General features: G+C 40.8%; 1 protein-coding gene across 1 annotated transcript in view; it reads left to right on the top strand.

Annotated features, from left to right (window-relative positions):
• mgat4c (mgat4 family member C) overlaps nucleotides 1-19578 on the top strand; it is a 165478-nt gene extending 145900 nt beyond the window's left edge. The window contains exons 2-4 of the mRNA XM_047154903.2: nucleotides 5686-5837; nucleotides 15565-15712; nucleotides 16767-19578. Coding sequence (XP_047010859.1) covers nucleotides 5686-5837; nucleotides 15565-15712; nucleotides 16767-17923 — 1457 coding nt within the window. The 3' untranslated portion in view covers nucleotides 17924-19578. The remainder of the gene's footprint in view (nucleotides 1-5685; nucleotides 5838-15564; nucleotides 15713-16766) is intronic.
• The last annotated feature ends 6559 nt before the right edge of the window (nucleotides 19579-26137 follow it).

Raw genomic sequence — 26137 nt, 5'->3', positions numbered from 1 at the left:
GAGCTTATGAATTTAAATGAATACTGTCCAGATGAGTTACCTCTCTCTGTAGCGTACATGCTTAATTTGCCATTACAGTGTTTCCTCTGTGGTAGGTGATGAGTGGTTGAATGGCCATTCCATCAAAGACACCTCTTCAGATGTGAGGTCCTTGGCAGACAACAAGGAGCTGGAAGCAGGGCTTTCTTGCTCAATCTGGCCCCTGTCAGAAGCAATTAACTGTTAAATTCTACAATGTCTGAAAATCAAAAGGAAAAGCTTGTATCAGAGGATTTGTTCGTTCAAAATTGTTGTATTTATGGGTAGAAGAGTTCAGCTCTTTTGAGTTTAGTGATGAGTGATATCAGCACAGCTTAATACATTTCTAATAGACATGTTGCAGTCAGCCAGAGGGCATGTCTAATGAGGATGGAGTTTGTAAAAGGCAATCTGAGGGGGTGAGAAAGCTTAACACGCATAATGTATATTTATAAATTATTTTGTTTCAGTAGTAAAGAAATGCATTTCATTCTGAAATTTAAAAAGCATGCATCTCCCTTGCTCATCATCTATTGCAGTTCTACATGCTGGAGCTCTGTGTTATTCAGGAGTGTCACCCTGTTGTATTCGGTGCAGCATATGCATCATATTCTGAAAGGTCTGTGTAGATTGCTGCCCCAGTTTCTCTCACCGCATCAGCAGTAAAGTGTGAAGCAGCTTCCCTGAGTGACCTCCCATGGCAAAGCCGAGTCCACCTGCAGCCTAAACAGCTGAAAGGATCCAGACCCACCATTAATCTGCATTATCATGACATAACCACAGTGCCACTCAGATGCAAAACAGCATGAACTAGAAAATTTAAAAACCATCCAATTGTGTAATTGTACAGTAAACCTCCATTGGTCTGGCAAAGTGATTTTTTCTCTATTTATTAACAATAGTGCAGTTGGGGTAAAGCAGGAAAGACAAGTTCAAGGGTGTGGCACTCTAGAATGTGTCCATGCATCCATCAGGCACTGTGGTGTAGAAATCCTCTGAAGAATTATTAATACTTTAATCTAAATACATCTATGTAGAGTCTTTAGTAAAGACACAAAGCCCAAAGTACACATTCAAAATAAAGTGGACTGTTTATCTGTTTTTAGAAACAGAAGTTTCATGTTATCAGTGTGTCTGTTAAATATGTAAGGAATTTTAACATGGCATGATGGTATAGTAAAATAATCAGGGGTGGTGTGATGCAGCTCGACACAAAGTGGAGTTATTGTTCTGAACCCAAAGTTGATTATTTTCTTATAACAGTCTACCCTGAAGTCTCTTATTTCTCTTATACCAAATCAACAAATTGTTCTCTTTTATAGTTACGTTTAATGTTTTGGAGAATTTGTGAAACAAATTAGTTCATTAACCCCCTGCTTCGGGGAGGAGCAGTGGGAAGGACAGTTACCGAGAGTGTTCCCAGATTGAGTTGCAAACTCTTTCCAACAATGAATTTTCTCAAACAACAATTACAAGGCAAAGTAAGGTACTGACACAGTGGGCCTGTCCAAATACCCACACTTGCAGTCTTGGCTACTTGAGAGCGCATGCACGCGACAGGAAATGTACAAGACTGTCTCATGACTGAAGAATGCCATCGTTCGGTGCATTTAATGCACTCTAACACTCTATCTCTAATACCACTTCAGGGAAGTATTCAAGGCTAAGCATATCCCATCATTCATCATGTTCAGGACTCCATGTGCCCAGAAATCGCGAGATGTCGAGGAAAACTTGTAGTTTGTAAAATGTTTGAAACTGCTTTTTATCACTTAAAATACAGTATCTCACAAAAGTGAGTACACCCCTCACATTTTTGTAAACATTTGATTATACCTTTTCATGTGACAACACTGAAGAAGTGACACTTTGCTACAATGTAAAGTAGTGAGTGTACAGCTTGTGTAACAGTGTAAATTTGCTGTCCCCTCAAAATAACTCAACACACAGCCATTAATGTCTAAACCACTGGCAACAAAAGTGAGTACACCCCTAAGTGAAAATGTACAGATTGGACCCAAAGTGTCAATATTTTGTGTGGCCACCATATTTTCCAGCACTGCCTTAACCCTCTTGGGGTTGGAGTTCACCAAAGTTTTACAGGTTGACACTGGAGTCCTCTTCCACTCCTCCATGACGACATCACGGAGCTGGTGGATGTTAGAGACCTTGTGCTCCTCCACCTTCCGTTTGAGGATGCCCCCCATACGTCACTTGTAAGTAGACAAGTGGTCAAGTGCAAAGACCATAAGTGTGGGTATTTGGTCGGGCCCCTAGTCTGTAATGTACAGAACCATTTCAACTATAAGTTATGTTGCAAAAAGTATATATCTTAAATGGGAGGAGAGGGGAGTTATGGAGTGGATAATGTCCGTGCATCAGGAATGCATAAGCACCAAAGTGGCCTTGTTTCTCACACAAAGTCTGAGAAAAAGGGGAAAAAATGGCTCCACTTTTCCAGTGTCCAAATTTTTTGCCTATAATTTCAAGACTTATGTGCAGTTTTTGCAATGTAGTTGGGCTGGAAATTTTTCTGAATCTGGTGACCATTTTTAATGGTATTAGCTCTTCAGTGTGTGCCAAGCTATACTGAACACGGCTGCACAAAAGTATGTCTAAAGCTGCTCCAACTTTATTGTGTCTATACAGTCATGTGAAAAAACAAGTACATCCCATGGAAATTGTTGGCTTTTTTGACATATTTGTACAAGCAAATATTTGATCATCTTTGAAACAGTGCCTATTAATAAAGTTGATGTACTTGAACTAAACCACAAAGTTTAAAAAAAAGGAGCTTTTTCAATCATTTATTCAGCAGAAATATAAATAGATGTGATACTCTTCTGTGTAAAGCGTGTACACCGTTGGCCTCAGAAGCTCGTATTGCCCCATTTAGCAGAAATAACTTCTTGTAGGCATTTTGCCACCATTGTCCACCAGGCTTGCTGGAATTTTTTTTTTTACCACATTTCTATGCAATATTCTTTCTGTTTCAGGATGTTTGAGAGTTTTCTTGCATATTCTGCCCGTTTCAAATCCCCCCCACAACATTGCAGTAGGATTCAAATCCAGGCTTTGACTAAACCATTCCATAACCCTCCATTTCCTCTTTTTGAGCGATTCCTTGGTGGATTTGCTAGTGTGCTTAGGATCATTATCCTGTTAAAATGTCCACTTTGGGTTCAACTTCAACTTTCGGACAGATGGACTCACTTTATCTTCAAGCACTCTTTGATATGATGCAGAATTCATAGTTGAATCAATGAATGCAAGCTTTCTAATCCCTGAGGCAGTGAAGCAACCCCAAACCATAACATTTCCACCACCGTGCTTCACAGTTGGTATGAGATGCTTCTCCTGAAAAGCTGTCTTTGGTCTGCACCAAACATGTCTGCTGTTACTGTGGCCAAACAACTCTATCTTTGACTTTGTCCAGAGCACATTATTCCAAAGTGGCCTAGTATTTGCCTATATGCTCATTGGCAAACTGTAGTCTTGCTGTAATTTTTGTTTTAGATAGTAAAGGCTTAGATAGTAAAGGCAGGTCAAATTTGTGCAATCTCTTTCTGATTGTACACCAAAAGGTGCAAGACTTACTAGCAAATCCTGTGATGAAATTTTGGGGTTCTTGGAGACTTATTTTTGTGTCAGACAGAATTTGCTGGGACGACTAGTCCTGGACAAATTTAGAGTCGTTTGAAATCTGCACCATTTGTAGATTATTTTTCTTACAGTGGAATGATGTATTTCAAATAATTTGGAGATCTTTTTAAATCCCTTGTCAGACTCATAGGCATCCACAACCTTTTTTCTGAAGGTCTTGTTGAATTGATCTTGACATGGCATCACACACCTCAATAACAATGAGAAGACCAGACACTAGATATGAGAGGGGTATAAATAAGACAGGTTCCACCTGCACTCCCAAGCAGGTTCTAATCACTGGCACACAATCCTGAACGCCTTATTTGAAGGCGTGATAAACGTAGGGGTGTACATACTTTTGCCATATGACTGATCTGGGTTTTTTTTTTTTTTTTTTTTGTCAAATAAAATTGTGAAAATTACTACAAAATGTAAATTTTTGTGTCATTTGATAAAGTGTCTCACCAGTATTGATAGGATCAAATGTTTATTCAAAGAGGATCAATTGTTTGCTTTTCCAAATATGTGTCCTTCCTTTTTCATGTGAATGTATATATAATCCTGTGTGTGAGTATGTATGTGTATATATATATGAAACAGCCTTGATCCTTGACAGTTATTCTACCCAGCAGACATTTGTTTTGATGCTAGATGACATAATGTCTGTTCTCATGTCGCATTGTGAATATTTAATGCTTAATTCACACCATTTATAAAACATTTAAAAGTCTAATGAGAGCAAGACCAAAGGGCAAAAGAGCATGGACAACTGAATCAGTGTTGCTACTAGAATATAATGTTGCTTCAATAGCTGGTATCCAAAATCTTTTCAAAAACACTCCATAAAAGTTCATTAGCCGGTGACTTGTGATATTTCTATAAGTACTGCAGTGGACCATTGTTTGGTCTGAACATGTTAACTGCTGTTAGTTCAGGCAGCAATTGACTGCCCTATACCCTGGTGAACAGACTGGTGGTCAGGCAGATCGATACCTATCTGGCCACGGAATCTAGCATAGAGCTATTTTGTATTCCATTAGTGGTCCCTGGTGGTTAGCAAGAGTCATAAAAACGGCTACACAGGTGCTTTCACAAGAATCTTCAACAGCACTTCTTATTTTATATCTTTTTTTTTTTGCTTGTTTAGTGTAATTTAACACCCCAAGTCTGCATGTTGCACATAATGGAGTGCTTTTAGTTTTTTTCAAGCAAAAAGATGATAATGATTACATCCACTCTTCCTTGGATGAAGGCTACTGAGAACAAAATGGCCCTCTGCTGCTAGAGAAATAACCAGACATTTTATCCCATCTTAGTTCATAGTGCTATTCTCTCCTGTCTTCCTGTCCTGAATATATGGTCCTATTCTGGATGTTTTTCTTTTTATGGATTTTCAGGCAAATATTTAGTCCGTGGACAGACTTTAATAAGTATGGATAATAGATGCTTAGTATCAAGTTTGCTAATACTAAGTGGGTCTTAATATTAATCCCATCATTTTGTTCTTATCTGGAATCAGTACTGTAGCCTACAAACATTGTTGTCAGGTTAATTCCTGAACGTAGTGCCTGAGAAAGTGGCTTTATATTCAGACTGAATTTCTAGCCGGTGCATTGCCTTACAAACAAATAGATTATACTCTGTTTTCTGTACAGATATGCAGTTTGAACCTGGGGATAATTCTCTGAAGACATGATTGTACAAGTGTTCTGCAACAATGAGCTAAGCCTCTTTTCCTTACAGCATTTGCTTCTGCCATTCCCAACACCATCTTAGACTTTTTATAGCTAAGACAGCATTGGGACAGCAATCCACTTTATAGAGAGCTGCTGATTATTACAGAGCCTGATTTTTTCACCCAGAACTAATCAGTATTATTCAACACCAAGTTTCTTACTGGTGTGAAGCAAGAATTTAATATATGGCATTTTCCTACACTTAAAATGTGGCATTCTAGAGGTATCTTATATTCAGTATTATACTTCAGCACCAATGTAGCTTTGTCTCTCTGTTTCCTGGCAGGTCTGAGTGATAGTGTCTCCATCATGAGGCTTCTGTTAAAGAACCTGGATAAAATGAGATGTTTACGCAAGCGTGCAACCATCCCCTTTTTGGTGATTCTCATCACTTTTCTGCTCTTCATGAACCTTTACATGGAGGATGGCTATGTGCTGGTGAGTACTCTTACTTTTTCACATACACACTAATGTAAAAAAAAAAAAAAAGCTGTAACTTTATAATGTGGAAAGTGACAAACATCTAAGACAGAATTTGTGCTTTAAAAACTTAGGGTGCCTAATTAGGATGACTTGCACAGACTTGCACAGTTTTGGATCACTGTCTTCCTTGAAGATCCAGACAAGATCTCGGCAGAAGCAGCCGAGATTTCATTTACAGTCTCATAGTACTTCATGGATGTGTATTTCATGCAATGTTTCCTAACAAGGTTAACAGGCCCTTTTGGAGGAAAAACAGCCACACAACATCACAGCTCTTCAACTACACTGAACAGCTGGCATTAGACTCTTTTCTGCATAACAATGCTTCTTTTTATGCCTTAGCCTTCTTATGTGTTTCTCATCAAAATTCAAAAAGCTTTATATTTGTCTCATCTGACTACACTGAAAAAAGCTCATTGAATTTATTTAATTCAAATGCGTACATAGATTCAACATGGTTGAATTGAATTACATTAACATAATTGGTTTTCATATATCCAAAATTATTTCATCATACACAGCAAAATCACCAGTGTTGATTTAACACCCACAGTGTTGAATTCACACGCTACAGTGTTTATATAAGTCCATTAGACTCAAATAAACACTCAGGGTGTTAATTCAACACTAGGGATTTTACTGTGTATATTTTAAATGTGCTGAATAAAATAAAAACTCCACACTCTCACCTGAGCTGAGCATCAAACCCAGGTTACTGGCATTGCTGTAACACCCACATTGCCACTGCAGTATTCTACCACAGCCATTTTTGCTCATGTTATTTTAAATACCATAGTTATAGTGCCTGTCAGTGAAAACATCCCCACAAGATTTCATAATGTAATTGGTTTATGTAAATACTATGTGAACCCATCTTTCACTTTACATAATTCAACTAATTAATCATCTTTTAATTAGAAACTTGTTTATATTAAATTTAGCATATGCAATGAAATCACATTTTGATGAGAAACTATTTTATATTAGATATTTTTATATTAGTTTTTTTTATATTTCATATAGATATATTTTTATATTGTAAACCATATATAATAGGTTTACTTAAATCTAACCGAGCACATATTCCTTTTTTTTAGTGTACAGAACACAGTTCCAGTCAAAGTTGGTGCACTCCAGGTGCTTTCTGTACATTTGTGGCTAGGTGAAAGAAAATGTTTTCTTCTGGAACACCTTCTAATGAAGGTGGCATCTAATAGTAGATTTGGAGACATGGTGACCTGAAATGATACCTTTTTCTGCCAATCTTACAGTGAGATTTCCATGGAGAAATTGTTCATCTCTAACCTCTTTATCCTCCTCCCTGTCCTCACTTCCAGCCAGGTTAATTAAAAGAATAGCTCTGGTTGTTTTCCTAATTATAATTATAACAGTGAATATGGGCATTTTCAGGCATGTAGCTATTTAAAGCCAATACCTAACCTATGAAAGGCAAAATATTTTACTTATATCATTTGTGTATTCTTTAATGTTGGTGAATTACTAAGGATGCAAAGTATTGCAAAGCCAGGATTTTGCCTATAAGGGTCTCATAGTGGACAGCCGCGGCCGGTGGAAGCACATAGTAGGCGAGCTGCACCTCCCCCGAGAGAAATGGAGAGAGTATTTTGGCCCAATCATGCTCCTCCCACTCCTCGCGCAGGGTGACACTCAAACGTCTCTAGAAAGTCCTCGACATTGTCCTCACTGCTGAGCTTGGTGAGCAGGTGCTGGGCATCTCAGCAAGGGTCCGGGAGAGGGATGGTGGCAGCGCAGCGGGGCTTCTTCAGCTGTGTGGTCACACGGAGGCTCTGTGCCAGCTCCTGGGTCACCGCCTGCTGCTGGATATTCGTTTCCAGTTTATGCTGTAGCATGGGGTCTATGCTGGGGGTCTGGGCTGGGTCTGTGCTCATGCCTGCATTCTCCACCACTGTGGCTACTGTAGGCTGCGGCAGGCAGAACATAGACACTCAGCAAGCAGGAGTGGAGAAAAATGCTCTTTTATTTTACAGAGAGAATGGGGAAGGTGAAGGAGTGAGGTATTGAGGTGCAGGTGGTGGTCGTTGCGGTCTTCCTGGCATCAGAGCAGCGAGTTAGCTGGAGTAGTGTAGAGGCAGGACTCAGGGACCATGGAGCTGGTCGTGGGTGCTGGCTGAGGGCGTAGCGTGGCCATGGAGTTTTGTCATCTTTGCTGCGGCGTCGGCTTCTGCAAGGAGCAAAGAAACATGCATCAGCAAAACCTGGACAGTAGAATTTGCTCACCTCTCTGGGTTGGCTGTGCACTTTTATACTCTCCTGGCTCCTGCAGGAGGGTGAAGAGCAGCAACTCCACTCATTGGCTGCCAGCCATGTGTGCTTCTGCTGCCCCGCCCTGCAGCCATGTGCTCTCGTACTGTCCACAACAAACTGGGTGCTGAAGCGAAGCTGTCCATTCAGCACCCGGGTGGCAGTTGTGTGAGAAGCACATTGGTTTTGGTGTGTGTGGGCTGCAGCCCACCGTCACAGTAACTCATTGTAACAGGATGGATGACTGCATGCCTCACGAATGGTTCTTAACACTCAGATGAATTTAAAAAAAAAAAAAAAAGTCAAATATAAACATGGGAACCTGCTTCAGTCCATGTGTGTTTGTAAAAAATATATATATATATATATAAATATGTGTGTGTGTGTGTGTGTGTGTGTGTGTGTTGATAACGGTTTTAAGATATTTAACCACAAAGCCATTTTTCATAAGCTTTTTTTATTCTTCTTTACCAAGGGTGGCAGTAATTCTAGAGCTGACCGTTCATTTTTCAGTACAAAGCTAACTTGATATGTAATTTTTTCTGCTTATGGTCAGTGTGTGTGTGTGTGACACAGTTACTAAATGATTGTGCCATTTTTAAAGGGCATTTCCTTGTGTCATTTATAAATGATGAACTGCTATATAGGACAGGTTAGACCAGTTACAGTCAGCTCCAGAATTATTTGACGAGACAATGGGCAGAAGTGGGTGTATAAAATATATAATACAAACAGGCAGCTGGAGAAGCTACTTTACTATAGGTAAATATCATTAATTTAGGAAGTTCTTTTTAAACAATTGTGGCGACAGGCTGGCGGCCGGCGCACAGGAAACAAAGATCGTAACTGCCGCGACTGCTGCTAGAGATAGCTCCACTTCAGCGCCACCAATGTTTTGGACAGCCGGAGAGTACGTGGCGACAGGGCTGGGGCCACCGAGACACCCACGGCTCGTGAATGGTGCACCGCACAGAAGACCATCCAGCAGGTGAGGGGAGAGGATAAAAGGGTGATATTCCACTCGCAAGGTAGAGAGAAGTATCTCTGGGCATGTGCGCAAGTGTCTGGCGTGTTTTAGGCGATTTTTGAGACGAGTGCATGTCTGCTAATCGCTGTTGTGTGTTTTTTTGGTTTCAGAAGACTCTGAAAGTGACTGTAACGACTCTGGCTTTAACCGCAGACGCCAGAGATCCTCACCGCCCAATCGCACTTCAGTACACATGCGCACCCGCACTCCCCTCACAGACCGTCTTAAATAAAGATTTCTCCACGACTAACACTAAAACGGCCTCCTGTGTGTCTGTGCTCCGCCCACCACTGGCTAAATTCCCTACACTGGTGGAGGATGGGTATTGAGCGCAGACACACCCACTTCAATGAACAAAAGAAAACAATAATTTGAGTCTATAGATATATGGCCACAGGTAACATGGATCCCACGCTACAGCGTCTCATGGAGACTAGCCTCCAGCATCAGGCCACAACACAGCAGCTCGCCCAAAGCCTGCAAGTTGCTACCTGGGAGCTGCTGGCCCTGAGAGCGACCCCGCCGTTCCGGGACCCTGGCCGAGAAGCCCAGCACCTTCTCCCCTGTCTGACCCCAGAAGACGACATGGAGACCTACCTTGAAACCTTCGAACGGGTCGCCCACTGAGAAGGCTGGGGCATGGAAGCCTGGCCGCGCATCCTCGGTTTTTTTCTCTCCGGAGAAGCCAGCGCCGCATACTACACCCTCTCTCCGAAGGACTCGGTGGACTACGGAGAGGTAATGAAGGAGATCCTGGCATGGTATGGCCGAACTTCCCACCAAGTGGCAGCGGAGCTCCACCGGTGGAGCAACCAACTGGGGGCCCAGCCCCATGGTCAAGTGAACACCCTCCTGTGCCTCACTAAACGGTGGCTCCACCCTGACCAGTGCACCGCCACCGAGGTGGCAGAAAAGGTGGCCATGGGCCGGTTCCTGAGAGCTCTGCCTCCCCCAGAGCACCGGACTGTGGGAATACGTGCGCCCGGAACCCCCAATGAGATGCTAACTGCCCTAGAACTTGCCCTGCCCCTCTCGGAGTTCGGCCAGGATCAGCATGGACCTCGTAGGGCTGCTCCCCAAGTCCACCTAAGGCCACAATTACATACTCGTCATCTTGGACTACACCACCCGGTACCCCGAGGCAGTGCCACTATGCAAAGCCACCTCCCGCAACATCGCCAGAGAACTGTTCAGTCATGTGGGGATCCCAAAGGACATTCTGACCGACCAAGGTACGCCTTTTGTGTCCAAACTAATGTCTGAGCTGTGTAGGCTGTTACAGGTGAAACACCTCAAGACATCTGTCTGCCATCCGCAAACTGATGGACTGGTCGAGAGATTCAACCAGATGCTAAAACAGATGTTACGCCGGGTGGTAGACGAGGAAGGAAGGAACTGGGACCTCCTCCTTCCCTACATGCTCTTCGCTGTCCGGGAGTGCCTCCAGGCATCCATGAGCTTCACCCCTTCGAGCTCCTCTTCGGACAGCAACCTCGAGGACTGCTGGACGTGGCGTGCGAAGCGTTGGAGGAACAACCATCCCCATTCCGCTCGGTCATCAACTACGTGCAGGAGATGCAAGAGAAGATTGACCGGGTAACTCTGATAGTTCAGGAGTACATGAGAGCCGCCCAGGAAGATCAGAAAAGGGTGTACAACCGTCCCATGCAGCCTCGGGAGTTCCAACCGGGCAATTGGGTGCTCCTACTAGTGCCCAGTAGCTCCTGCAAGTTCCTGGCCTGGTGGCAAGGCCCATACACAGTCCTCGAGCGAAAAGGTACCGTAAACTACCGCCTGCAGCAGCCTGCAAGTGAGCAGAGTAAAAACTCTACCATGTGAATCTGCTGAAGGAGTGAATAGAACTGACGCCGGTAGTATTGGCATACACGGCTCTGGACACAGATCACGTCAAGGGTACCTTGGTAGAATTGGGGGAAGATCTTACCCCCACACAAAGACACTAGCTAACTGAGTTGGTGGACCAATTCTCTGATGTGTTTTCTACCTCCCCAGGAATAACGCAGCTGGTCCACCATGAGATCAAGACCCGTCCGGGAGTAGTGGTAAGACAGCGGCCCTACCGTGTCCCTGAGGCCCGGCGAAAGGCTATCAAGGAAGATGTCAGCCGAATGCTGCGAGACCACATCATAGAGGAGTCCAACAGCCCCTGGTCCAGCCCCATTGTCATCGTGCCGAAGCCGGATGGAAGTATGCAGCTTTGTAATGACTTCCGGAAGCTAAACCAGGTCTCCAAGATCGATAGCTAACCCCACCCCGAGTGGACGACCTCGTGGAGTGACTGGGGAGGGCCCGGTTCATATCTACCCTGGACCTAACAAAAGGCTACTGGCAAGTCGCGCCGGCACTGGATGCGAGACCAAAGACTGCCTTCAGCACGGCCACCGGTCACTGGCAGGTCACTGGTTCTCCCCTTCAGGCTACACGGGGCGCCCGCAAAGTTCCAGCAGCTGATGGACATTGTCCTGCAACCCCATTGTATGTTCGCAGCCACCTACCTAGACGAAGTGGTCATCCACTCCTCCACTTGGTCGGACCACCTGTTCCACCTGGGGAGGTTCTGAAGGAACTCCGGAAGGCCGGGCTGACAGCCAACCCCAAGAAATGCCACCTAGGGCTGACCGAGGCACAGTACCTGGGCTACTGTATTGGCCGGGGTATGCTGAAGTCACAGGCGAAGAAAGTCGTGGCAGTGAAGTACTACCCCTGGCCCACATCAAAGAAACAGGTACGTGCCTTCTTGGGGTTGGCGGGGTATTACCGCAGGTTCGTGCCTAACTTCTCCTCTGTAGCTTCCCCCCTCTCAGACCTTACGAAGGAGGGCCAGCCGGACCGGGTAAAATGGTCTGTGGAGACAGAGCAGGCATTCCAAGCCCTAAAGGAGCCCCTCACCAGTGCCCCAGTGCTACGCAACCCAGACATCACCCTACCATTCTCCGTACACACAGATGCCTCCGAGACCGGGCTGGGCACTATTCTCTCACAGACCTTCGACGGAGAGGAACACCCGGTCCTCTACATCAGTTGAAAGTTGTCCCCAGCCGAGAGGAAGTATGCGGCCGTGGAAAGAGAGGCCCTGGCGATAAAGTGGGCCATCGAGGAGCTGCGATACTACCTGACTGGTCGGCACTTCGTCCTGGTGACAGACCATGCCCCACTCCAGTGGATGGTCAAGGCCAAGGACACTAATGCCAGGGTTCCCCTCATTGCATGATTTCTCTTTCCAGGTCCAGCACCGGGCGGGGACCCACCATGGGAATGCAGATGGCCTCTCGTGACGGGATGTACTGTGGGCCCGACACACAACAGCAGTGGGCTCGGAGCTGGGGGGGGGGTACTGTGGCAACAGGCCGGCGGCCAGCGCACAGGAATCAAAGATCGCTCCTCCCGCAACTGCTGCGGTGGCGCTGAGGAAACAGCTCCGCTTCAGCGCCACCAATGTTTTGGACGGCCGGAGAGCACGTGGTGGCGCGGCAGGGCCGCCGACACACCCACGGCTCGTGAATGTTGCACCGCATGGAAGAATTCCACCATCCAGCAGGCAAGGGGAGAGTATAAAAGGGCAATATTCCACTTGTAAGGGAGAGAGAAGTATCTCCGAGCATGTGCGCAAGTCTCTGGCGTGTTTTAGGTGATTTTTGCGACGAGTGCATGTCTGCTAATCGCTGTTGTGTGTTTTTTTTTTGTTTCAGACGACTCTGACGCGAGTGAAGGCTCCGACCCTGGCTGTAACCACAGACAGCTGAGACCCTCACCGCCCGATCACACTTCAATACACACACACCCGCACTCCCCTCACAGACTGTCTTAAATAAATAATTCTCCATGAATAATGCTAAAACGGCCTCCTGTGTGTATGTGCTCCGCCCACCGCTGGCGAAATTCCCTTCACAATATTTAATGCTTGAAATCATTCTTTATTTTGTAAACTACTCTCAGACTCCAGACACTACATTAAATAAATGGTTGCCTCTGTCATGAAGTTTCAGTATTGACTTTATCCCAAACAACTCAAATGTTTTGAAATGACAATTTTAGTTTTTGTTTTTGAACTTCATCTGAATTTTTCAGGACAGTGCAAATGCACAAACCTAATAATATACAAAAGCCTGAAATGTTCTGCATGCAGGAAAGCCCAAGATCCATCTAAATGTTTTATCCAATATGTTTAGACATTACACAAGATTCACTTCTGTTATTCTCTCTAGACGAGGCCTCACAAAATATTAATTGAAAGGGGGAATGATAATTTTTTAATCAGTGTTGGTGTGGACTGGGTATTTGAATTTGCATTTGTATTTAAAGTTTCCAGATGTATGTGTTTTTTAAAGGTAGGTGTTAATTCTTAAAATTCGAATCATTGATATTGATGTGTTGTAAACATTATGGAGCTCAAAATGCATCATGGTTAAAATTTCATGATGCATTCCAAATGCAAGAAACCCGTTTACTATTTATGAGACCAACTTAATGATGAAAATTTTGTGGTCATAACATGTCACGTGTATTTGTCTTTTGAATTATTTAAGAGATGTTCATAATTTTTGACAAACTATTTTGAAAAAATAAAAATAAATATATATATATATATATATATATATATATATATATATATATATATATATTATTCTATATCTGTAAATGTTGACAGATGCACAATTAATAATTTGCGCAGATTGACTTAATAAAAAGAATCAGTGTTTATATACTAAAAAAGTCCTCTCACATTCAACTGCTTTTATTTCCAGCAAATTTCTTAAAATGCGTAAATATTTGTATTAACATAAATACATTCATCAACTGAGACATAAACTGAACAGGTTTCACAGATATTTGACAAACAGAAATGGAATACTGAGTCCCTGAAAAAAGGGGGGACAATATCAAAAGTAACAGTCAGTATCTGGTGTACACCAGCTGCTTTAAGTACTACAGTGCATCTCATCCTCATGGACTGCACCAAATTTGTCAGTTCTTGCTGTGAGATGTTACCCCACTCTTCCACCAAGGCATTTGCCTTGTGTTCTCTATCACATCTGGGGGGACACACATAGTTACAGGTAATTTTCCACTGCAAGGACGATCAGCTGTCCTTCCTGCCTCCCTGTAGCACTGTTTTACGCGTCTTACATTACAGAAATTGCAGTTTATTACTCTGACTACATCTGAAGTACTCATGCCTCCCTGCAGCAGGCATGTTCACGCAGGTGAGCAGGCACACTAGACATCTTTCTTCTGGTGTTTTTCAGAGTCAGTAGAAAGGTCTCTTTAGTGTCCTAAGTTATTTTAACTGTGATCCTAATTGCCTACCACCTGCAAACTGTTAATGTCTTAAGGACTGTTCCAGAGGCGCATGTGCAATAATTGTTTATGGTTCATTGAACAAGCATTTTTTTGCTGAGTGTGTATATTGTAGATAAACCAGGCAACATTTTTCGGTAATATTTTACAATAACAGTACACAAATAATCATGACATTTTATGTTTTGCACCATTTTGTGCAAAATCAAACATTTCGTGCAATACTCAAACCAGCCTGTCAGCCACCAACAACCATGCCATGGTCAAAGATACTGAGATCACTTTTTTTTTTCCTTCATTCTGATGCTTGATGTGGAGATTAACTGATGCTCTTGACCTGTATCTGCATGAATGTATGCACTGCATTGCTGCCGATATATAGGTGTTCCTAATAAAGTGGACAGGGAGTATATATGCAATGTTTACTTTTCATGCACAGATAACAGAAAATGATCATGCATGTCTGTACAGCTGATTTCAAATGTATAACGTGCATTAGTGCTACAGTGTCACACTGTATTCTCCTAATGGAAATCTTTGTTTTTTGCTGATAGTCTGGTTTTGAGAAACTAAGCATTCTTTTATGTAATGCATAGAATAAACAAGCAGAAACTTATTGCAAAAGAGAATCTGCAGAATTATCAGTTTCTCTGTAAGCAGAATAATGAAGCCTTCTGCTGCACAGCGACAGCGCCAGGAGTAGCCTGCTGCTGAAGAATTGATGTTTGAGCTTGGCTAACATGGCATCTTTTTAAGTAAAACTAACCATTTATCAAACTCAGCCCTCAAGCTGTTGGATATACATTGTGTGTCTGGAGAAAACCCCATAACAGGAGAAAAAAACATCAAGAACATTAGCAATAGGTGCACTCATTTTTTCACTGCCTTTCATATTTGATTATTGTGCTGACAGATGGGTACAGTGTGACTAAGAAACATTTCACTGCATCAGGTCACTAGTGCTTTATGAAATATTTAGATGAGCTTTTTTTGTTATAAGAAGAATTGTACTGTATATTATCAATCTATATTAATACATCTGTATGTCCACAGGAGGAGGATAAACGGCAGCTGAGGGAGGTTTCGATGCACCCGCTAAATTCTGAACGATATGTTCACACCTTCAAAGACATCACCAATTTTTCTGGAACCATTAACGTGACATATCGCTACCTTGCTGGGACACCGTTGCCTCGAAAAAGTATTATTTATTTATTTATTTATATGTGGTGTAATGTGGCATTCTATCTTGTAGTTGTAATTTAACATAACTCTAGCATGCAGAATAATGTGCAACATAATGGGTTACTTGCATTCAGTGATATGACACATTAGCTTTTTGAAATAGTGTGGCTTTCACGTTTCGGGCAGAATTGTTTACAGTCATTGGTACAGTAAGACAGCAACTTTTCCTTCAAGTCTCTCTAACTATTATTCCTGTATCTATATAATTATACACTATATGGCCAGAAGTATGTGGCCACCTGATCCTTACAGCATATGGGGTTCTTCCTCAAACTGTTGCCACAATGTTGGAAGCAGACAACTGTCTAGAATGTTTTTGTATGCTGTAACATTATGATTTCCTTTCACTGGCCCTTGTGCACAGTGAGATCCATGATGACATAGATTGTGTGGAAGAACTCAAATGTCCTACACAGAGCCATGATCTCAACTCCACTGAACACCTTTGGTATGAATTAAAATGATGGCTGCGCACCAGGTCTTCTTGCCTGACATCGGTGCCCAGCCTCACTAATGCTCCTGTAGCTGAATGAGCACACATCCCCACAGCCATGTTCCAAACTTTAGTGAAAATCCTTCCCAGAAGATTGGAGCTTGTTATAGCAGCAAAGTGGTAACAACTCAATATTAACGCCCATGGTTTTGAATTGGAATGTTCAATACTCGGGTGTCTACATACTTTTGGCCAAATAGTGTACTTACAGTATATAAGTTATATATAAAGCAGGATTTTCTAACATTCTACTTGTGTATGCATAATGAGGCATACAGTCTGAAGCCTTTCTCCAGCTTTGAAGGGGATTTGTAAATATTCTTACATATCTGATGACATCATTGGCATTCATCTTTGGGAGCTCTTGCAGACACTGACTGTGAAATACCACCACTGCGAGTGTAATAAATGAACCGGAAATGCAGGATCAGTATTAAGTAGAAAGTGGAATAGTTTGTGTAATGAACCCATTATGAATGTGTTGATTGTTAACATTTTTAAATCTATTTTTATACAGAGTACCTCACGATTGGGTTGTCATCAGTGAAAAGAAAACGAGGAAATTACCTTTTGGAGACCATTAAATCAATTTTTGACCAGTCCAGCTATGAAGAGCTCAAAGAGATTGTAGTTGTGGTTCACTTAGCGGATTTTGACCTGGCTTGGTGTGAGAGTTTGGTTCAGGAGATCACACGCAAATTTGGACATCACATAATTGCTGGACGTCTACTGGTTATTCATGCGCCTGAGGAATACTACCCGTCTCTTGATGGGCTGAAGCGAAACTACAACGACCCTGAGGATAGAGTTCGGTTCCGTTCCAAGCAGAATGTAGACTATGCTTTCCTCCTCAACTTCTGCACCAACCTCTCCCACTTCTATATGATGCTAGAGGATGATGTGCGATGCTCACGGAATTTTCTCACTGCTCTAAAGAAAGTAGTCACTTCCAGAGAGGGGTCGTACTGGGTCACGCTGGAGTTCTCCAAGCTGGGCTACATCGGGAAGCTTTACCACTCTAGGGATCTTCCCAGACTTGCACACTTTCTGCTCATGTTCTATCAAGAGATGCCTTGTGATTGGCTGCTGATTCATTTCCGAGGCCTGTTGGCCCAGAAGGAAGTGATTCGCTTCAAGCCATCACTTTTCCAACACATGGGCTACTACTCATCATACAAGGGGGCTGAAAATAAACTGAAGGATGATGACTTTGAGGAGGACTCACTCGATATCCCAGACAACCCCCCTGCCACACTGTACACTAACATCAATGTGTTTGAGAGCTATGATGCTGCCAAAGCTTACAGCAGTGTGGATGAGTACTTCTGGGGCAAGGCTCCTTCCACTGGGGACTTTTATGTCATAGTGTTCAACAAGCCGACAAAAATCAGCAAAATTAAAATCAGCACTGGAACAGATGACCGTCAGAATGACATTTTGCATCATGGAGCATTAGAAGTTGGAGAGAAACTGGTGGGAACAAAAAAAGGCAGGCAGTGCTCCACCTACATCACGTTAGGAGAATTTAAACATGGGAACATTGAGGTTCACAATGTGGACCATAAAATTGCTTTTGATATTGAGTGCGTTCGCATTGTGGTCACAGCAAACCAGAAGGAATGGCTGATTATCAGAAGTATAAGCCTGTGGACTACTCAGCCTCCAAATCAGTGAGAACTGCTGTAGATCATTACAACAACTATCATACAAATGGCACAACAATCAGTCATTGAGTTTGCTTGGTATATTTATCTATTTATTTTTGGTTTAGTACTATTTATTATCTTTACTATTTATTTGATTATTTATTCATTTTTATATAAGATCCCTTCGGTTTTGCTTCATACCCTAAGTATGTATACAAAAATATGTGATGAACTGATAGATTGTTATTTTTCTGACTCTTCGTTAATAAGAACACTGTAGGCTTATGCTGTTTTGTATGTGATTATGCCATAAGCTCTTCAGCAGTCTGATTGCTGGTTCCATCATTTGGCAGTGGCATTTTCACTCATAGCCTTGGGATGTCCACTTACATTCTCATGATATGGTAAAGCTGCTTGATAAACTGTAAACATACAAAGATTTGTTATTTGATATTTCCTTTCATCTCATTTCCTTTCATTATATCATCCAATCGCAAGCATATGGTCAATGTGGAATTGAATATACAATGTATTGTGGCATGAATTTAGTCGACTGCACTTCACATTGTCTCCCCACTAAATGGTAAAAGGAATGTCATTTGTTCAATCGACCTTGGCCCTGAAGGGTCACCTTTAGTCTAGTGTTTTGAAATTGCAGTGTGTAATTTGTTGGTGTGTTCCTTCAGAAGCATGAACCACAACACAGTGTTTTTATTCACCCATCTTAGAAGGCTTGTGATTGAACAGTACAGTGACAAATGAGGTGGACCTGTTCTACCGTCCACTCATTCTTTTCGCCCCTCTTTTGCCTCAGCACAATTTTGCCCAAGTAAATTGGATTTTGTTTGGTTTTCTTGCTGTATCCAAAGATACACCAGCTACAGATAGGCTCTGTATTATATATAAAAGGATATATTATAGGATATATTCTGTTATATATATAAAAGGAAAATGACCAAGTACCTATGAAAATACAGCATGCTTATCTAAAAATGATTGATGTTATGCTCAAAAATAGTAGTATTATGGTATAGTAGTAGAGGAAAATCTCTTCACTCACATCTTACCAATGTGCATATCAGGTTGCTCCAGTTTTCCTTCTGGATAAAATAATTTTTATCCTAGCAACCAAGCAAGTATTATTACAAAACAATCTCTTTTTTTTTCAATTGCTGTTTTTCTCCAAAGAAAAGCACAGGTCCTCTTTCAGAGAGCTACCTGAGGAATTGATGGTTTCGTTTTCCAATTGAATTATACGATTACTGGAAGGTGTTTGCTGACTCAATAATGAAACACATGAAAACACATCACTCAACAGTGCATGAGCCAGGGAAGACTATTGCATTGTGAGTAAGCCTGTTTTATTACTTGTCTCCAAACTGTCTGCTTTGAATTCGACCAGCAACGTACTGTACTAAGTTTGGTATAATTAGTCCAAATACTACTGCAGTGTACATCTCTCTCAGAGTGTACTGCATCGGTCTGTAAGTGAAGAGAATGCTTGATGATGTATATTTATGTTGTATTTCATCACCACATTGTTTGTCATATGGTACTGTATGTATATTGTAAAATGACGTATATTTTTTTACATGTATCATTAGAATTGTTTGCCTTGTATATTGTATCTGAAGTGTTGAAACAAGAATGCCATTTGATCTGGAAAAAAAAAACATGAACCTATTTGTGTGTCTAGTGTCTTTTCACACTATCTACAGAGATACACACACAGTTCTCAGGCTAAAGCCATGAAGATGCCCTAAAAACTCTAAATAGTTTGTCTTGGATTAATTAGAAGTTAACTTGGATTGGCACATAATACATTTATAATGTATTTATTAATTTGTAATATTACATAATACATTTATTAGATATTTTGGTTAGCTTTATTTGCACCCAGAGCTTATTTTCTTTTGATATACAATGGTTTCTCCACTCTATTTGCAATTTGCTATCCCCTCATCATTGTCAAGTAAACATTACCTTGTGGGATGTTTAAATAGGGTTTAGGCTCAAAAAAGCACTCAAATGAACATTACTGCATCTTGTTACAACATGGCCAAAAGCTGATATGCCCCCCAAAATTATTCATCTATATGTTAATATGCATAGTGCTAATGAATTTGCAATTAATTTACTGTTCATTCACTTTTAAGTGAATTCCCTTTGTAAAGGTCCAGTTACATACAGTTTCTTACTTACAAAGGTCAGAATAGCAACTAACATAACTGAATGGTGACAACAGTTACCTTTTAATGGTTAACTATTACTGATTAGTTTATGGCTATAAATAAAAAGAAAATACACAGTGGGTCGCTTTCATGTTATCACTTTTGACTAGCTCCATGATGTTTAGGACACTTCGGTTGGAATTTGTAGAAGTAGAGAATAAGCACATGCCTTTTTGTTCATTCGTCATAAATGTTTAGCAGTGTCAGTTTGCTAAATCAGATCTGAGAAGATATATAAAATGAAAAGCCTGTGAAAATCTGTGAAACCTCCCCTTTTCTAAGCTGACATCTCTTGCTCTGTGACCAATTCATTGTCTAATGGGCTGCCTTCAGCTAAATAATTTACATAAATGCTCGTGACTAGAAAAAAACAGAAACGGAGGATCTGCTACATAAATGTACTGTGTGTGCAACACATTACCCCCATGATATTGTAATGATACTAATGCTACTAATTCTACTATTTTGCTTAAAATTCCATATTTTCTCAAACTGCCAACTGAAGTAATCTTTCTGACACATAAAAAAAAAAAACTGTTTATAACTATCATTGTCAAAACTGCAATAACACCTTCAACTTTGTAAAAGATACCACTGATAACAAGCCAATTATGGTGGAACTTTCTGAACACAGCACTCTTACAACCAAGATTAACCTTCTCATAATGACACGATCGCTCATCGCAGAAACTAACACTAAAGACAATAAAAATAAATGAATTTAATTGTAGCTTTAAATGGCAAATTTTCACAACCAGGAAAAGTCATAAGGAACCTGGCATCTCCTATAGCTCTTTGGATTTAGAGCTTAACATTAATTTACCAAATCTGTTATGCAGACTTGTATATAAGTGTCACAACATAGCTTTGAGTTATTTGCGTTTCAAAAGAACAGAATCTTTGGGAGCTTTCTCTTCATAAAAAAAAAGTATTTTTTATATACTTTTGAAAAGGTCAGATGCAATTGTCATCCTTTCTGGTGTATTTCAGGGTATTGTGTTTGAAATGTTAATAACAAGTAGAAGCAATTATAGTTGTGTAAATGACACAGACATGTTCCATGTCCCATGTTCATTAATAGTTTTTGAATTTGAAGGATCTGGAGAGATTCTGTGTGGAGGAATGGTCTCAGATCCCTTGCCATGTATTCTCCAACCTCATCAAGCATTATAGGAGAATACACAGAGCTTTTATCTTGACAAAGGGAGGTAGCACAAAGTATTGACTAAAAGGGTGCCAATAATTGTTGTACACCTATATTTAACAAACTTTTTTTTTTGATAAACCTATGTTGTGTTTGCAATTGTTTGATATCCATGAAAGCAGAGTATTGTTGTGATTTTTTTTTTAAAACAAAAGATCAAAAGGCTAACTATAAAGGCAATTTTTCACAGCCTTCTTTGCTCAACAAGGCTTGCTAATAATAACAGGCTCAAAACACCAAATTAGTATCCTGTACTTTCCAGCTAAGAATCTAAAACCTGGTGCTGTGTTCATTTTCTCAACAGGAGCTCAGGGAGCTGAGGCTGCAAGGCACTTAAAGGTAGAACTAAACTAACACTTGGGTGAGTCAATATGGCAGGCAAGACGTGTGGAAATCGCTGCTAATGTCCATTTTAAAGGGTGTCAGAGCAATCCACAAAAAAACAATACTGTGTAATAACTCCTGGACGAGACTGTGCATGGAACACCGCCCAATCGGTTCTGGGTTACCATGGCAGCAGTGCTGCATAAATATAGGAGAGAAACACAAAGGGATCCTAAGGTGGGGTGTGCATCGTTCTGCCCATTTCCCGCTGATCAGCCACATAGCCAGTGGCTCTGTCTTTCTTCCGCATCTCAATAATCAGTACGGATATATTTCTAGAAGTTTTTTGTTTACCTTTATGTTATTTGCTCCTTATTTCTATAAAGGTATATAAAGATAAGAATTGATCAAGAGTCCTTTTACTCAGTAAAGCCATTAGATTCAGACTCTATAGTGCAAACAGATTACAATCACCAGCAGTAGAATAAAACTATATATGCTTATTGTTATTATTGTGCAATGCGGGTATCAGCATGTTCCATTTGAATGTATATTAAGCTAATAATAAAGCACAGAACTTAATAAACTTGTCCATGCATCAATGAAATTAAGTGTTTACCTATCAAACATTAATATGGTAAAAGATTTCAGGTTGATCTGCATTTGAACAATATTACATGAGGAGCTGAAAACTGATTCTAATGAACAGTAGAACAGTAAATAGAAGCATGTTTACTATCTCGTGTTAATATGATTAATTAATTCCCCGTGTTATTTGACAGCCACAACCTGATTCCTTATCTCAAAATAACCTGCACATAATGACTATAATGTACAGATGCCTTTTTAAAATAATGTTCATTAGAGAACCTGAATCAAGAATATCATGTTTTTTGTTGTCCTTTTTTAGCACTGTTCCATTTTATATTGGTGTGTGAGGTATTTCCTTAATGAGAATCCATGCAAAATGAAAGTTAAAAAAGCATGTATAAAAAAAGCATGTTTTTACCAGTCATAAATGTTTAAAGATATTCAAAATCCAGGTTAAAATGTGGTATCCACCCACTTCAACTGCTCCCCTTCATCCCCTAATATTTTTACTATTTTGAGCATGTTTATTAGGTGTAAGTACACTGATGAGCTGGATGTTTACAGTTTCCAGCTTGAGGCCATTAGTGCTCTCATATTCTAAAGGTTGTCCCATGTTCATTATAGTTTTTGTTTTAGCCATTTAAAAAGAAAAATCTAATCATGACTGTATTTTTCATGATTTCAGGACTAGCCTAAATACACAGAGGACCACTTGCTGGTGTCTTTTCATAAACGAGAATCTCAGAATGGACTAAAAGCTTAGTAATATGGATGCCATTCTACGACCTGATGAAGAGAGGCAAAGAAAAGTATGAGCAGATTGATGGGTAAACAGCAGGCTGTAGAAAAGCATCTCCCTGAGGAGCGGTGCAGCTCCAAACAGAGATGTGGGTGATGAATGGCTTGTAATAAGCTAGTGACTGTCTGACAGCTGATCTAAGGTCCCTGTGCGATTAGACGTGCTCAGCGCTGCTGTTGACAGGGGTGTGATCTGTGTGCTGATGTGGATGAGGGTGGGGTGTCTCCGAAGTAAACAGACAGAGACTGAGGTCTGTATCAGCACTGCCCCGACTGAGTACAGTGAAAATAATTTATAGCAAAGTCACAATGGAAATCAATGAGCTGTTCAGGAGTTGAGCCATCCCACAATATGAGGAATGACTACATCTGGAAGTGTATAGGGAAAAAGAGCTTTATTCTGCGACCAAGTATAAATTCTATCCCATATAAGATGAGATAGGATAACACGTTATTGAGACCCGAAGGGAAATTAAATGTTACAGCTGTATAAAATCCAAATAATACAAACCACACACAAGTTCAAAGATAGCAAAATAATACATATACTGTACACTTATTGTCTACATCGGGTTCCACGCCTGTCAGACAAGAATAGGACTCTGAGCTTACAGTGTGCGCAAGGTCACTGAAACTGGACAGCTCAAGATTGGAATAAAACCATATGATAATTTTCCAATCGACAACTGTCAGGTTTTAGTGTTCTTGTGCACACTGTAGCCTAGGGTTCCTGTTCTTGTCCGACAAGCATAGAACCTGATGTGGTCTTCTGCTGTTGTATTCCATACAAATCAAGGTTTGACATGTTGAGCATTCTGAGATGCTTTTGTGCCCTGCGCATTTATAACGAGTGTTTATTTGAGTTCTTGTAGCATTTCTGTCAGCTCAAATGAGTCTCATTATTCTCCTCTGACCCCTCTCATCAACAATTCACTGTAAAAAAAAAAAAATATATATATATATATATATATATATATATATATATATATATATATATATATATATATATATATATATATATATATATATATGTCTTACTAAGATTAAATATTATTTAATCTATACTATTTGGCAGATATTTTCACTTTCTAAGTTGTCTTCTTTTTTTTTTCTTTTTCTTTTTCTTTTTTTTTTTGCTATGTCCATTACTGACTCACTGGGTGTGTTTTGTTTTTTTCAATTTTTGGTGTAAACTCTAGAGACTGTTGAGCAAGGATATCCCAGGAAACTAGCCCATCTGGCACGAAATACACTTTTTTCCCTGAAAAATCACCAAAGAGATTTTTCCCCATTCTGATGTTGTCTGATGTAAACCTCATCTGAAGCTGCCACACAATCAGCTGATTGGAGAATTGCATGAATGAGCAAGTGTATAGGTGTTTCTTATAAAGTGGTCACAAATGGACAGGTAGAACAAATCTATAAATATCTTCCAGCAGGACAATGATCGAAAACATACATCAAAATCAACACAAAAATGGTTTACCAATTATATATATCAAAATATATTACCAATTACCATTACTTTTGTGCTGTTGGTTACTCAAGTACTAGTGTATTATATATAACCTCAGCAAAAAAAAAGAAACGTCTCTTTTTCAGGAGACTGTATTTTAAAGATAATTTTGTAAATCCAAATAAGCTTTACAGATCTTTATTAGAAAGGGTTTAAACAATGTTTTTCATGCTTGTTCAATGAACCATAAACAATTATTGCACATGCACCTGTGGAACAGTCCTTAAGACATGAACAGTTTACAGGTGGTAGACAATTAAGGTCACAGTTACAATAACTTAAGACACTAAAGAGACCTTTCTACAGACTCTGAAAAACACCAGAAGAAAGATACCTAGGCCAGAGCAATAAACTGCATTGTCTATAATGTAAGATGCCTAAGACAGTGCTACAGGGAGACAGGAAGGACAGCTTATCATTTCTTTTTTTTTTGCTGAGTATATATATATAATATATACGTGGGCACACGGTGGCTTAGTGGTTAGCACGTTCACCTCACACCTCCAAGGTCGGGGGGTTGATTCCCACCATGGCCCTGTGTATGCAGAGTTTGCATGTTCTCCACGTGTTGCGGGGGCTTCTTCTGGGTACTCCGGTTTCCTCCCCCAGTCCAAAGACATGCATGGTAGGCTGACTGGCATGTCCAAAGTGTCAGTAGTGTATGAATGGGTGTGTGATTGTGATTGTGATAGTGTATGAATGGGTGTGTGGGATGAAAGAACATCACAGCAATTATACCACATTTAGCACCGACTGTGACGATGATAGCCAGGTGTTTATTGGCGCCACAGGTGCTTCTGTGTTCCCTAGCTTCCTGTACTATAGCTGCTCACCCTGTAGCTCAGCTGGGTTAATCTGCCACCACTGCAGTGCGCTAGGTAATGACCTAAATCTTCCTCTTCCTGGTTACTGTAGCACGACACAACTGAAGCCAGATTCACATTCACCTGATAATTAGTTCCATTTATTCTTCATGTCCCCTCGGAGCACAGTACACCATCTCTCACCGGTTCCTCTCCATTGCTTTCATCAAGAAAGCATTAAACTTTCATAGGCATTAACTACTGTCTGATGACACTCACTCTCAATGGGATATCACTATAAAGCCAGCGCTCCCTATTGGCGCTGAAGAACAGAGATCATACTACATCAGGATTTTATTATAATCTGATCTGACTGAACGCTGACCAAGTCAGATGGGAGATGAAACTATATAATGTTCAGCACTCAGCCTGAATGAACCAACTGGGAATAGGAGGCTGTTGTGCTGTTGTTTTTTTTGTTTTTGTTTTTTTTTTATGAGCATTCTCAAGCAGAGCAGACAAAGATTTGGGAGATTTGCATTCAGTAAGCATGGTAGCAAGCTGTTCGCTCATTTGTTCTCAGCAATAGCATGTGGAGCGTGCATAAACAATATGACATGCATACGGCAGACTGTCACAGTTACCACCCAACATTTCCTAAATATCAGTCACATTCCGAGACATAAACAAAAAGGAATTCATAATCCTGTAGTGGATATGCATAGTGGAAACAACTATATACTACATAGGTATATAAAGAAAAAAACACAAAGAT

Source organism: Ictalurus punctatus, chromosome 4 (genome assembly GCF_001660625.3).
Source record: "Ictalurus punctatus breed USDA103 chromosome 4, Coco_2.0, whole genome shotgun sequence".
Taxonomy (NCBI): Eukaryota; Metazoa; Chordata; class Actinopteri; order Siluriformes; family Ictaluridae; genus Ictalurus; species Ictalurus punctatus.
The sequence above is the reverse complement of the archived record's forward strand: the minus strand, read 5'-3'. Positions and strand labels throughout refer to the sequence as shown.